This window comes from Leopardus geoffroyi, chromosome C2, assembly GCF_018350155.1.
Source record: "Leopardus geoffroyi isolate Oge1 chromosome C2, O.geoffroyi_Oge1_pat1.0, whole genome shotgun sequence".
In the NCBI taxonomy this organism is placed as follows: Eukaryota; Metazoa; Chordata; class Mammalia; order Carnivora; family Felidae; genus Leopardus; species Leopardus geoffroyi.
In genome coordinates this window covers 100585060-100600385 of record NC_059333.1, presented here as the reverse complement: position 1 = coordinate 100600385, position 15326 = coordinate 100585060, and the positions used below count along the sequence as shown (strand labels likewise).

General features: G+C 42.6%; 1 protein-coding gene across 4 annotated transcripts; it reads right to left on the bottom strand.

The window, feature by feature from the left end:
• Window positions 1-303: 303 nt before the first annotated feature.
• On the bottom strand, window positions 304-14202 carry SLITRK3 (SLIT and NTRK like family member 3). 4 transcript variants are annotated; one of them, XM_045503066.1, is made up of 3 exons: window positions 14032-14202; window positions 9911-11092; window positions 304-8257 (listed from the first exon to the last, which is right to left on the bottom strand). In XM_045503066.1, the coding sequence occupies exon 3, from the start codon at window positions 8234-8236 to the stop codon at window positions 5297-5299; it is 2940 nt and encodes a 979-aa protein (XP_045359022.1). In that variant the 5' UTR covers window positions 8237-8257; window positions 9911-11092; window positions 14032-14202; the 3' UTR covers window positions 304-5296. The 4 variants fall into 4 exon arrangements, with proteins under 4 accessions (XP_045359022.1, XP_045359021.1, XP_045359019.1 ...); XM_045503065.1 differs by lacking the exon at window positions 14032-14202 and adding an exon at window positions 13007-13674; XM_045503063.1 differs by lacking the exon at window positions 9911-11092 and having other exon boundaries at window positions 14032-14201.
• Between the last annotated feature and the right edge of the window lie 1124 nt (window positions 14203-15326).

The window sequence follows — 15326 nt, the reverse complement described above, 5'->3', positions numbered from 1 at the left end:
GGTTGTGTCAACCTCAAATTTATTATAATGCCACCTTGGCTATATGTCTTTAATGTTTACCACAAGTATTATTTTCTATTAGAATTTTAAAGTTATGTGAAAAAAATCATCTACACCAGTGCAAGGAGAAGAAATGATACATATTTTCAAAAATATGTATATTATATTCAGGAGTAAATATTATCAGAATTAAAAAGTCTACCCAATTATTCCCTCTTCACAACCAGTAACCCCTGGTATACACCTTTCTTGATAAGAGAAATCATCTCCTTTATTTTAGATTTCATAAAAGCATACTAGAAATGGTTATCTCTATTTATTATTATTGCTACTATTATACATTTTAAATAAAGGATAATATTTAAAAGAAGTAAATAGGAAAATGAATGTCTTAAACAGGAACTTTTCTTCTCTTGCTTTTGCTTTTAAGATTTCACTTTTTCAAGACAAAAGGTCTTGTCAAACTAATAATGCTCTGAAATTATTTTCACCTGTTAAATTTATTCTAGAAATAGAAAAGTGAAAAGGAGCACTTGTTTTTCATTTGACTTGTGTTGCATATTTATAAGATATTAGGATTTTTTACGGTTGAGGACTTAAAATAAATCACAGTTTGACTGAGATTTGTCCCCTATGACCTAAACAACAAAAGGAAACAAATTGAAAGATAAAAGAACTTTTAAATTCAGAAATATTAATTACAGTGTTACTTTTTACATGTGAACATTTCCAAAGTGAAGACTCATAATTTCATACATCTTCACTTGGACATTAGCTAGACAGAAGCAAAGAAAATAAATGCATAAAACTGAAATTGTTATACATGTGAGAAAAAGTGCATAATTTACATGTAAATATAATTCAGCATATATAAACTATATACATGTATATACAGTGTATATACATATATAATAGTTATACACACACATATATACATGATTGCCCAATTACACATGTGTTATTGCTCCTATTTTAAAAGGCCTATAGTATATTATTAAACTGAATACTTATATGATGAAATTAGTGATATTATTTGTAATCTGTTAACCTGAATTTTCAGTTGAGGATTTTTGAGCTAAGTATAAGTTATAAATGTCTAAGTTCAAATTAAACTAAATTTAAGATGGAGTGTTTTTTTTATTATCATTTCCTCTCATCTTGTTATAGTCATATGTCTCACATTTTGTAAAGCATTACATTAATGTTTCCTTTGTTATAGCTATTTTACATTTATTGGCTCAGACAACATAATTCCAAACGGATAGGACTCTGTGAACAATGGATTTACACTAAGTGAATCAAAATAATATGTCACAATAGTTAAAGAAAATTCCTTATGTTATGCGATTGCATTATCAATTTTTATAGTGCTAAACCCAAATATTCTTCTCAGATATCAAGGGTTTAAAACTAACATTCCTAGTTAAGGGGGGGGGAGGGGACAAATTATCAAAGGCTCAGTCATTAAACTTTCCTTGTGATCTCTCTCTCTGTAAATTTTTATTTAAAATATGGTGTTTATCATCCATATATACATATACATATATATATATATATATATGTATGTATAGTTTTTAGTATTTTCAATTGGAGGAAATAATGTAGCTTTTAAGATAAAAACAAAAGCATCCATGTAAGTAATGCTGGTATATGATAATGTTAAAATTATTACTGAGTCATACTAATATTTCACTTTCAACTATTTTCCACTAGCCATCTTACAGTAAAAGAACATTACAATACATTTTATTAATTTCAGATATTATTACTATAATTTGTAATAAAGTAGCAATGAATAAATAGCAGATATCTGCCTGATCTGGGTCTGCTTCAGTCTAATTGACCACCACTATGAGGTAAACTAGCAACCATTTTCTCAAAAATAATGTTTTACTACAGCAAAAATATGGAACAAATCCTAATCATAGTACCTATATTAATACCCATGGTACTTTATGAAAACATACCTGGTATTATAAATTAAATCCAACAGTAATTCTAATAGACAGCTAAAGTAAGTAGCCTAGCGAAGGGGGTAGAAAACTCCATGGAAGCAAAAATTTATCTCCCTTGAATACAAAATTCCATTCTCATATAAATTTGTTTTCACTAAATAAAATTTATTCCTCATTCAAGAGTAAAATTACTATCTATATTTAAGGTAAGACATTCTTTCTGTATTTAATAAATAAAATATAAACATAATTATCAAGTTATATTGTAATTTGATACGGTTTATGGACACACATTTTTCAAATGTCAAAAGCACCAGGATCATTAGGGATTGTACTTTAACCTGATTTGTATAATATGCCATGTTATGAATGTGCACATGGTTATTAAGGAAATGATGGTTACTGTCGGAAATATCTAGCTTTGCATTTTGAATGTTTATTATGCACATGCTTTCTACTATTCACCAAAGTATTTTATTAGGAGGAATGGAAACATGATAAATCACTAATTTAGAGGGACTCCATAGATAAGCTTTTAAAACACTTAAAGGTGTTTAAAACACTTAAAGGTGTTTAAAACACTGACTTTCTGTGCTTAAAAAAAGGCTTCAAAGGAGGGAAAGATGATTAGAAAGAATAAGGAAAGTGAGATAACTATGAAAAAGCTAACTTAGGGGAAAGTAAAAAGACGTGGAACATAAACCAAAACGGGAGAATGACACCTAATTAATTGTGGATTTGATCCTCTTGCATAAGGAAAGCTACATTTCAATATTGTATGTAGAGAAATGGTGAATCATGTTTTCCTTCATCTGCAGTAATTCCACCGTACCTCAAATAATGGAAGACAAAAGTTTTAGGTACAATGTGACAAATGCAAGGCAGCCCTGAAAAGTTGCATTTTTGTATTGATATATGTGGGGTTTTTTTAAATTTTATTTTTAGGTATACCTGTGTTGATACCCATACATAACTAATCAAGAGATAGATACTTATAAACATGTTTTTCTAGACATTCATGGGGCTTTTTTTTTTTTTTTTTTTTAAGTGCAATGCCTTAGTTTTTATATCAGTCACACAGCTTTAGAAGCTGCTGGTCTTTTTAATGGAAAAAAACAAAGTGATGTAAGGCATTAGTGACTTGTGGTGAATTACATTCAACACATAATGATAATTTCTACTAAGAGCAGCTTGAGAAAACTAACAGAGAATACTGGCCCCTCTGCGTAATTCTGCAGCAACAGGGTCTGTGAATCTCTGAAGCTCTGCTGCCCTCTACTGGCGTAATGAGATAAGTGCCTGCCTCAAAGCTCAGGTTTCTTTTTATCAGTTTAGTTTCCTCCACAAACAAGACACTGGCACCTTAAAAATCCAATTTTCTTTGGTTTCGCTCACATGCAAATGGATAATAACTTGGGTTATTGTGAGATTAATTTTAAACATCATAGAGTTTAATATCATACAGAAAGAAAACCTCATTCAGCATCTCCTGTCTTAGTTCAAGCAAGACTGGGGCCAGTTGCAGTAGTGGCTGAAAAAACCAAGTAACTAAATATAGCAGTGACCACTTGTACAGATAACAGCATTCTGACAGTCAAATTGGCTACAAGGCCTTAGATTTTGATTGTGTGTGCGTGTGTGTGGTGTGTGTGTGTTTGTGTGTGTGTGTGTGTGATATTCTGGTTCATGTTTTTAAAAATAGCAATTTCACTTTCCTTTTTCTTTCTGTCATTTACTATTTTAAGGTGCATGGATCCTTGATTGCCTCCTCTATATAATCCTATACTTCTTAGCAATCTAGTTACTCTATTTTCCCCCAGTCACAGCCTGCCTAGGAAAACCGGTGAGTTTGAGATTCATAATTCAAGACAAAAATAAAAGTGAACTATATAAATCAGATTTTTTTAAGTCCCGACTGTATCCTGGCATGTGATGGGGGTGGTGGGTTATAAGATTTATCAACATCACAGTGCATCAAACTTATTAATAAACCAGCTTTCTGTATAACAAGTAAAAGAAAGGTTCAAAAAAGTGGGAGCACAAAAGGCACGGCATAGCTGTGGTTTCAGGTCCAAGCTTGGTGTCCTCTATATATAATGTATTATATTTTTCAAAAACTCTTTATTAGGAAAGCTATACCAGACGCATAATCACTATACAATGATTAAACATTACCTTTACAATTTATAATCACTGAAATTACAGAATAAATATATGCACATTTCTTTTGAATCTTTGTGTGTGAGAGAAAACATTAAAAGTGCTTCCTACAAAGCTGTTAGTGATATATACCCAGTTGCTTTTTTATTTTTTTAATATTATATATATATATATATATATATAAGAAAGTGCAGATGGTCTCCAAAAACTCTTGGCATCAGGATGAAGTGTCACAAAGAGGGTGCTCATCCCTAGGTATGTGCCTCTGGCTGTTAAACCAGGCCTCCACTTCATTAGGATCCAACCTAGAATATGACCTTTCCCAGGGTGGTAGGCGAGAGCTGTACACTAGGGGTGAAGGGAAGGTGAAGCTATGAAGAGGAGAGGAATGGATCAAACCCGAAATAATTAGATAGTGTTAAAAGGGAATGGGGTGTGTATGTTTGTGTGTGTTTTGTGTGTGTGTGTGTGTGTGTGTGTGCGCGCGTGTGTATGCATGTGCAGGTTTATACGTCTGCATGTGTGTGTACCTGTACCAGAAGGAAGAGGCTGCAGGTTTAGGGACCTAATGGTGTGCAGCGATTGGTGATTTGCATGTGGGTATGTGTGTGACAGAAAAAAGAGTGGGTGAGAACATTCAAGCAAGACCCGCCCCCTCCCTCCCCGTCTTGCAGTTTCCAGGCATGCAGCAAACTGCATTGTTAATACATGTACAGAATCTGTGCCATGATGGGAAGAGGAAAGAAAGCCACAAATGTCAATTTGTTTTCCCCCCTCCCTGTCAAACGAAACTACAACTAAAAAAAATTACTGAAAATAAAAAGACACGTTGAATTTTACTTAATTAGGATCAATACAACGATCCCCAATATACCTTATACATGGCACAGTCAAAGTCTCAAGTTTCAGTATAAAAAAATAATGATAACATTTGCTGGCAAAAGTCTGCGAAGGCACTTCATTGATTAATGATCTGAGTATGGCCCTTCCTCCAAATCACATCTGAGAGGGGAGAGCATACATCTGTATTTTCTAGTTATCATGCGGTTTCAGTCCTGTTCAGGGCAGGGAAGTTTGTGAGAATGGAGTTATTGGGACAAGTGTAAAGGGAGCAAGGGGTATTTCTTTTATTTTCCTTTTCTTTTGAAAAAAAAAAGCACTAATTTATTTTTCTTTTTTCGTTAGAACCTGTATGTTGTCTTCTCCAGGACTTCGAGGTAATCTGGCTTGGTTTGAAGTTTGGCCCTTAACTCGAGGTAATCACTTTTTGGGGTTTGGTGGTCTGTGAAGCCCTTTCCAGCCGAGAAGAGAAGGGTTTCTTTGAGCCTGGCGTCCTGCTGTAAGTCTGGATATTGCATGCCAGGAGGGTGGACGTGCAGTTCCTTTAACTTGGGCACTGTGCCATAGAGACAATCCACGAATCCCACTGTGCAGGGGGCTGGCTGTGGCCTCTCTCGGTCTAGGAGCATACTGCCACCGCCACAGCCTCCCCCAGGAGGAAACAGCACCACCCCACCATTCTTCTCATGGTGGCGGAACCCAGCCAAGTCTCCCCCAGTTCCCGCAACTACCCCAGAAACCCCACCAACTGCTGGGTGGTGAGGGTGAGGGTGATGATGATTCACCGTCACTATGGTGTTGAGCTGGGAGCTGGACACTGCCAGGGCCCACTCCTTTTCTTTTTCCAGCAAGGTCCGGTAGTTGCTGTGGTTCTCCTTGGGTGTCTCCGCAAACTGCTCACTTCCTAGGAGAACCTCACCTACTCCTGGTGGCTGTGTCCCAGGACCCCCTCGTTCTGCACTCCCTGACTCCTGGACTGATGAAACAGCCACCTCCTCCTCCTCACGAGGCTTATAGATGGGGTTGTTGCACATTTGGGTCACTGGGTGGGGGATGTACTCATATACGTGGCCCACAGGAGGGGCCTTCTCTGGGGACGAAATAGTCGCTCGGCCCCCACCTCCACTTCCACCTCCACCACCCCCACCATCCTCAAACAGCCGGTGGCATTGCATCTGGATGCCGGTAAGGTCCACCCCTTCTTGTCGCTTGCTCCTGAAGGGCAGCTTCTTCCGGCGCCGTCGGAGCACGTAGGCAAAGAGGCCTGCAGCAACAAAGACTGCTGAAAAGAAAAGAACCAGCAAGCTGAGAATCAACACAGAAAGTGGCACAGGGCCCCCGGGGGGAGAGAACTCATAAGGTGATGCACTCGTTGGCCCCCCAGCAAGGTGAGACTCTCCAGGCTGGTCTGGGGATGCTCCAGCTGGTGGGACGTGCAGCATCTCTGGGCAGAGAACTTCCAGCTCAATGGTGCGCACATCGCGGTGGGTGAGGTTCTCAGGGCTCCTGCAAAGCACATCACCCACCACGCTGACTGAGCTGATGGTTTCAATCCACTGTTTGAAGGGGACCAGGTCACAGGTACAGTCCCAAGGATTCTCATTGAGGTCTATCTGGACAATGGCATTCAAGTGTTCTAGGACGCCAGCCACAGGAAGGTAGAGGAAGTAGTTCTTTCTCAGGTTGAGCCGGGCCAGGGATGTGCCTGCAAAGGCATCTGTCGGGAGGGTCCTCAGCAAGTTATTGTTGAGGAATAGCAGCTTCAAGTTGGGCATGAGGCTGAAGGCTGCAGGCTGGATTTCTCGGATGACATTGAACTCAAAGTACAAGTAGTGCAAACTCTGTAGTCCTCGGAACATGCCTGGTGTCAGCTTCTCAATATCGTTGCCATTGAGAAAGAGGCTCTTTAGGTTGGGCAGGTTGATGAAGGCCCCATCCTGGACATAAGAAATACGATTGTTCCCCAGATGCAAGAGATCCAAGGAGGAGAAATTCCAAAAATCAGAACGGTATATTTTCTGAATCAGATTGCTACTCAGGTAAAGTTTCTTGGCATTCAATGGCCTTGGAAGAAGTTCAGAAATGTTATTAAATCCTCGCTCTTTGCAGTTGACAGTCAAGCCAAGGTCGTTGATGTGCAAATTACAGGTACACCCAGTAGGACATATAATGGGAATGGGTGGTCTGGTCTGGTAAGGAGCAATGGGAGGTTGGTTTGGACCAGGGTATAAAGCTTGGGATGTAGAGGGTGGCCTTGGTGTTCGGGGCTGTTTGGTGGGCTTGGGCTGTTTATTTGAGGACTTGTATTCAACAGAAGAAGCAGTGAAATGGACAGAGGACAACATTGAGGAAGGCTTAGTCGGCCATGCATTCTCCTTGCTTGATGACAAGTGGGGAATCCCCAAACTAGCCTCCACCTCAGAGTCAGACAACAAGGGGCAGAGTTCTGTCTTCCTGATTTCTCGCAGATCCTTTCCATGGAAATGGAAGGGGGTCTCACAGGTGATGTCTCCCACCAGGGCAGTGTAAGGAATGCGTTCCAGCCAACTCTTTAGCTGCACAATCTCACATGTACAGTTCCAGGGATTTTCTTCCAGCTGGAGCTCCATCAGGCTTCTGCCAATGTGGTCTAGCATTCCTCGGTAAAAAAGAACCTTTAACCTATTTCCACGTAGGTCCAGATGGGTTAAGGAGACAGCCTTAAATAAATTGGTTGGAAGCATGGGGATGAGATTATCATTTAAAATCAGAACTCTCAATTTACTTAGGTTCCGAAATGCCCCACTCTCAATACGTTTAATGACATTGTAATCTGCCTGCAGATATTCCAGACTTTCCAAGCCAAGGAAGGTGTCATTTCTGAAGATGTCTAGTTTGTTCTCATGTAGATATAACCTCTTTAAGATCTTAAGACCATTGAAAGCTCCTGATTGAATGTCCTGCAATGCATTGTTCCCAAGGTTAATGGACACAGCGTTATTCAAATGAAGAAAACTGTTGGTGTACAATTTCCTCATTGAATTCCTTTGCAGATACAGTTTAAAAGGTCTTGACCAGAACTCAGTAATCTGACTAATATTTGTAAATCCTTTACTGTCACAATGTATATGAAAGAGGCTTTCTTTAACTTCACAGTAGCATGGATCAAAACAGGGCTCATCTATTTCCTCTGAGTCCTCTATCAGGGGAATTGGGGTAGTCCATCCTAGAGCAATTGTGCTTAGAAGAATTATCCACAACATCCTCCCTCTGTGAAGCATCTCAGCTATGGAAGATTTCATCGTTCGTAGTTGATTACAAAACTGCAACAGAAATAAAGATGCAGATTTTAGCCTTTACTCACTCGTATGCACTATTCTAATTGACTCCTACATTTGGAGCTTTTTAAGAGTAATACAAAACTTTAGTAATTGTCGAACTGGCACTCGAAATGATCTATCAACCTGCTTAATATGTCCTGTATTTAAACTTGGGTGACTCTGAAATATTGTGCCATGCAATGCATTTTTCCTGAACCAAGCCATACTTGGTAAAGAGCATATCATACAAACAACAGCACCCTTCATTGCCTCCTATAGCAATCAAGGGACTGGTATACAGGGATGTCTTTTAGATATAGGCAGATTCAGTAATAATGGCAGTAATTTGGCCATTACACCTGTTTGCCTGTTAAAATTCGCCTTGATTTCAGAGGTGCCCATTATAGAACTGACTGGGATTCTGACAGGAAATAAGTATTCTTTAAACTATAGGCTTCTACTCATAAAAAGCCATGGCATACCACAAATTTATTAAATTAGAGTGTGATGAAGTATGAGCTCATTGCCCAGTATCAGATGTTGAGATGTGTACGATGTTGGGTATCTCTGGAAAACTTAAGATTTCTCTTCAGAGATGATCACAGTGTACTTAATTATAGTGTATGCTCAGTGTCACATTATCCCCCCACCCTATTTTGCCCAAGCACAGATTTTTAACATCTCCTTTAATTAAATAATTTTTACACAAGTGTATCATTTGGCTATTTAAACCCTTTAGGAGTGATTAGCCTTTCTGAAGAAAGGCCCGTGCAGTCATCAGAGTTAGAGATAATGACAGCTAAAGGATGCTGAGCCTGGGAGTGTCTGTATTAAAACACTTGCAGAGCTTAGTTTGGAATGTGTATCTGTGCCTTCAATATCAGCTGAGGAGTCCTGTGAAAAGCTGGACGGGCAGGTGGCTGGTTAGAAGACAGTTGGGTAGTTAAAGGCAAGAAAGGGTGGAAACCTCAATTCTTACCTGCTGATAATTGATCTATCACATGAAATACATTTCAAAGAAAGACATCATTCTTTTCCAAACAGAAGAAACAAATACTGTGTACTATTCTAATAATACAGAGCCTTCCTCCATGGCTCTCTTTCCTTGCCTTATATCATCAATATATGGAAATGCATACCTAAATAAATTATATTAATGCAGTTTTATTAGATTGCCCTTTCTGAGTCACTGAAATATCAAATTGGAATAATTATTTTTAATCAATAAAAATAAACCCGAATTTTTAGCATATATTTTCTCTCCACACATAAGATACATACATTAAGGAAATATTTTGCCAACCCTTCGAAAACACAATGATGTAATTTACAGGGAGAGTGAAAAGACTAAATCTTCACATTCAACTTGCATATAATGTACACAGCTGTAAGGAAAGGAAGACCCATGAGAAAGCAAAGAGAAATCTGCCTCAGGCATGCAATACTCAATTTTTAGAAACAATTAAATGAAAAAAAAGAGAGAGAGAGAGACAGAAAGCAGATGAGGCTACATTGCAGTATCAGTTAGTCTTCCCTGTCTCCCTTATAAAATATTAAAATCTACTTAAGTTATTTCTTCACCATTTTAAAATGTTTTTCTTGTTTCTGAGGTCCCTGAGATTTAGGTAGGAAAGGCTCCAGATGTCTTTGACTTACCTATTTTGCAGGAGGTTTTTTTTTTTTTTAAGTATTTAACATTGGAAGGAAAAAAAAAAAAAAAAAAGCTTGAGTTTAAGGATTCTCTCTCTCTCCCTCCCTTCCTTTTGCTGAAGCTGAAGCAAAGGGGGATAGAGGGGGTGGGTGGGGGAGACGAAGAGAAAAAATACAAGCAGCAAGCTTGAGACGTGCTGGGAATGCAATGGGCCTTTCAATGGGCTTCTTTAGAATGCAGAACTGCCGCTTGGCACACTCAATAGAGGAGGGAGGAGAAGGGGCTGCTGCAGGCTTCCAGCTTCGCTGCCGCCGCCGCCGCCGCCGCCGCCGCTGCCGCCGTGGCTGCTCTTGCTGGGTACCGGCAGCACATCATTGGGCACTGGGAGGAAGGGCGGGAGGGAGGCAGGCAGGAAGGCAGGCTCAATCTCAGTGCAGAATCTCGGACTTCTCTTGTGCTGGCTTTTTTTTTTTTTTAAATATGTGCTGTAACCCTGGATCCGGCTTTCCACGTCACGAAAATGAGCTCCAAGAAGGGGAACGCGCTTAGCTTGGGTCGGGAGCGAGCACTACGAAGCCCTGACTATAGAGAGTGTGTGTGTGTGTGTGTGTGTGTGTGTGTGTGTGCGCGCGCGCGCGTGCGTGCGTGTGTGTGTGTGTGTGTGTGTGTGTGTGTGTTTAAGGGGCAAGAAAAGAAGTGAAGGGATCGACTTAACAAATTGTCAAAATAAGAAACACGGAAGCAGAAGCCAACCTAAAGGAAACATTCCTTTGGTGGGGAAGGTGGAGGGGGAGGGGTGTAGGCATTTTTTCCCTTAAAAAAAAAAAATACTGTTTTTAACTCTCAAGGAAATCATCTGACTGGTTTGCTCTTCTGGTTTCCAAAGCTCGTCTCTCTAGTGTAGACTGGTTGAAAAGTAAGATTATCCTTTGGAATTATCCTTTTCATAGCACAGACATTCCCCTTCCAAAGGCGGGGATAAAGGGAAATTCAGGTCCCCAGAGAAGAGCTGGATCTAGCTGATTCTGCTTAGGTGTCCCGAATAAGAGCTCAGGCAGCCTGAGGGACTTGGACTGAGTGTCTCCTGCATTTTGCTTCGATCTCTTTGCACCAGGAATCCTTTTGTTGTGCTGCAGCTCAAAGCCTTCGATTTCCCCTGGATTCAACAGCCATGTGTTTGCTTCCACCTTTTTAAAAACAGAGACAAGCCAACGCAGACCACTTGGTAACAATGGCACATTTCACTTTCTTCCACTGGGAAAGACTTCGCGGGGATAGGAGGCAGCATTTCAGGATATATATATATATATATATATATATATATATATATATATATATATTTCCGCCCCCCCTCGGCCCTCCTCATTCCTCACTCCTCCCTGCCTCCCTCCCCCCCCCCCCATGCTGTTTTTGGTCCAAATGTTTCTCCGTGATATTTTGGGGAAGAGGAAGGTAGGGAGTCGTGAGGGTGGGGGTGATTGAGCGAAGATGTTGCAGTGAAAAGGGGCCACCAGATCACAGGAACCTTCTAAGAAGTCTCAACTGACGGTTCTACAGTCCTACCTGCTGGGAGGAAATTTAGCTTAGTGGGGAAACTGGAGAGAGGGAAGTGTGCAGCAAGCGTGTCTAGTTAGCGGGAACTGTAATGGCATCGATTGCCCTGTGTCCCCCCCCCCCAACTCCTGGGGAAGGGAGGGACTTTCTGGCCGCTAAAGAATTGGATTGAACCTCAACTGCCCAAGGACTCAAAGTTAGCGGGTAGAGATGGCTTTCTCTTAAAGCGCTTTTTACAAAACCAAACTTTAAGGAAAAACCACACAACTCATGCTATCAGTTCTCCCCATTTTAAATATATGTCAGTCACTTAATGCAAGAAAACATTCCTTAAGAGTCAGTCATTAGGAGATTCCCATGCTATTTTGCATTTAAAATGACCGCACAAGTGTCCACCGCTCCAGAGTAGCTAAGATTGGAAACCGCGATCACAGACTTAGTAAGCAGGCAGGCAAGATTCTCTAACCCTATATGTACATGCTTAATATTCCAGACCCACCCTATTTCTCATGTCCCCGCCGAACAGACCATCACCGACAGCCTGAGCTCAGAACCAGAGCGATCCCATCTCCTTCACCAGTTGCCAACCTACCCCCTCCTCCGCCGCCGCACACACCACCTTTGGTACCCAACGTGCAGAGGCGGTGACTGTTTCACGGATCATATCGGAACCCATGATGCGATGAAATCGATGGGTAACAACAGGGAGGCTTCCCTGAGCCTCTCGATGATGGTAAATGACCATCTCTGCAGTCGTCCTCCGTGCTCTCCTTAACTACATCCCCTCAAGTTCTTGGTCTGGTCCATGTCCTAAAGGCTATTTCACCCCTTCCCTTTCCTTTATCTCCGTATAGCGTGTCTGAGTGATAGGAAGAGCCCCAAAAGTTAGAGGATGAAGGGCCCTGAAGCCCGTTGTCGCCCGCTTCCTGCTGGGAGCTCCGGGCATCATTTGTCCACGGGGAGGACAAGAAGCCCTTTCTCCCCACTGTGTCCCCTTCCTCTCTCCCCCTCCCCTTTGCCCGATCTCCGAGCCCACTAATCTCTCCATATCTAAGATTAAATATTCCAATATGGAAGCAAAACGATCTCTCCTAGAACAAATAATTAAAATGCTGCATCATTCATTTTCTGAAGAGGTCTGAGCCTTCTACAGATCCTTTTCTAATCTGCTGTCTCCAGGCAAAACGCACAATGGGTATGTTTAGAAATGGAAAATGATTAAAACCCCAAGCCGTTTTCCTTCTTTTACCGCACGAGCGAGCGACCCACTGGGGGAGGGGCCCTTCGCTCCGCCACTTGGCCTATTTGTTGGAGTTACTTACAATTTCCTCCCCCAGGAAAGGGTCTGGGGGTATGTGAGTCTCCAGCACTTTCCCTTCTATCTTTGTCCTTACAACTAAATGATCCAGTTCAAAAATGCAACAAACCCCTAGCACCTGTGAACGAACAGCAGCCACCGAGGCCAAACTCTGTTCTACAATGCACATCCTGCAAGCGAGAAATCCTGGTCTCAATTAGGCAAAGTAGGAAAGGATGGCGGCGAATACCTATCCGCGCCGAGCGCTCTAGATTTCCGAGATGAGCTCCGAGGGGCTTCCCAGCGGGAGGTGCAAACTCTCTGGGCGGCTGAATTGTATCCATTATGCCGTAGGCTTGCAGTTCCTCTCCCTCCGTCCACCAACTTTCAGAAAGGCCACCAAATCACGCTTGTAATCCTTTTAAGTGTTTCCACCTTTGAGACTCGAAGGGAAATGGTCGCTGCATACCAATGGGAGAGCCGGGCGCTCACCTAGCGCGACGAGACCAGTGACAGGGAGCTCACGATCACAGTTCTGTGTACCCTCGATGGGAGGCAGGCAGCGCGAGTGTCCTAGGACTGGGTTCTCTCACTTAAAATCTCGGTACTCTCGGTTCAGCGTCGAGCTTCGTGGTCCCCGAGAGTCCTGGCTAGGTCTCTGGGTTTTATTTATTTATTTTTCTTTCTTTCTCTTTCTGGCTTCCTGAAAGGTTGTCACTCAGTGCAATCCCTGCCCAAGGCCTCCTTGAATCTGGGGAGATGGGACTAGCCCTTGCCTTCTCCCGGTGTCTTTGCTCTTGACCCTTTGGGTAGGTGGGAGTGGGGGTGGGTGGTGTGTAGATGAGAGAAGGGGTTGGGGAGGGGAGGGAAGGAGGCAGGAAGGGGGCGACTAGATCCCAGATCCCAGCATTGGCCAGACGGCGAAGCGGGGGGGGGGGGGGGGGGGGGGCGGGGGTAGAGCGAAAAAGAGGATACAAATACAACGGTATGGCTGTACACACCAAATTCGACTTCGACTGGGGCGGGGGGGGAAATCTCCGGCAAAGCACGAAGGTGAAGCGATCCAGCGGGCAGAGAGTGAGCCCCCCTGACAGCTCACCATTGAAGCACCCTCACATCTCGAGCGGGAGAGGGTGGGAGGCGGGGAAGGGGACCGCGGAACGTTTCAGGCCAAGGAGACGCTCGCGGCAGCGGCATCTTTTAAGACTGACCTGCTTTAAAAGTGCCACTTTAATGGCTTAGGAAATAACTAAAATCGGATCACACGTTACTCACCAACGTCTGCACCTAAACTGGGAGCTCCAGGTCGGGTTTTAGGAGGCAATATAGGAAACGCCAAGCTGGAACCCGAATGCAAATCCATCAGCTGCTGCCCCCAAATCGCGCACAGAGGGAGAGGCGCTCGGGAGCCCCCAGATCAGCCCATCGCGGGAGCCTCCGCCAGCTTGTCCCCCCTCCCCCCCGCACCCCCGGCCCCTCCTCCGCGCCAACTGTGTAAATCAGCCGCCGCAGTCCTCTCGCCGCGCATCGCAGGCAAATCCCTGCTTAGGAAGCAAGGAAGCAAGTGATCTCTCTTCTCTCTCTCTCTCTCTCTCTCCTCTCTCTCTGTCTCATGCTCTCTCTCATTCTCTCTCTCCTCTCATCCCCCCCTCCCCCTTTATCGGTCACAATCTGGCAGCTCTACAAAGAGAAACCTTGTAAAATTGAGTGGCAGGAAGTCAGCATTCTGTGTCTGTGGATTGATTTTAACTTTTATTTGCAAATGAGGGGTGGCTGTTTGGAAAATTACAGCCCAGGCCCGAAGGGGTTCGGGCGGGGTCATCAAATTAAGAGCATCTGAGCTGTGTTGATGGGCGGTATCGCTAAACGCCTCGTAGAAGCTGTTTCCAAGTGATTTGCAGTGCCCCCCCCCCCTCCCCGCTTCATGATACATAGGTGACATTTTGGAAGTACACATATTTTTCTCATCTGTTTACACTTGCTAAGAGGGAGGAAATAAAACTAGGGTGAGGGGCGGTGTGGGGGGCATCTGCTGGGGAGATGCTGGGTACCATTTCGTGACCAAGTAAATGAGGACACTTGAGCAATTATCGCACCTATGTGAGAGTATTATTACAACATTATATACCCACTGGAGGCGACCATTACCCCCACTGCAGTCATACTAATGCAGTCATTTAATGCTCCATTCAGTCTGCAGTGTAAACCAACGCAGATCTGTTTAATAGATTCTTCTCATCAGCGACTGTGTTGGAGAGAGGGCAATCTTCCACTAACTTCAAACTGAATAGAAAGTAGTCCCAGGAATCATCTTCCTATCTCTTGCCATCCCTAACTGAAGTGAATGGGACAAAATTATCCAAGACAAGCCAAGTTGTGTTTATAGTTTATAATTGTAGACATAAACTACCTCGACCCTGTTTTTAAAAGCTCTCAAAGGAGCTAACTCAACCCTGGCAAAGAGTACTCTCTTTCATATGAGGAAATCTTTGAGAAACAGGCCTGGAGGTATGATTTTAGCCTTGATTTAATGGATTCACTATACACTGTATCATGCCATTGTTACTCTA

What these genes read in the sequence shown, in the direction of transcription:
- SLITRK3 (XM_045503066.1), bottom strand. Translation starts at nt 8,236, where the DNA reads ATGAAATCTTCCATAGCTGAGATGCTTCACAGAGGGAGGATGTTGTGG.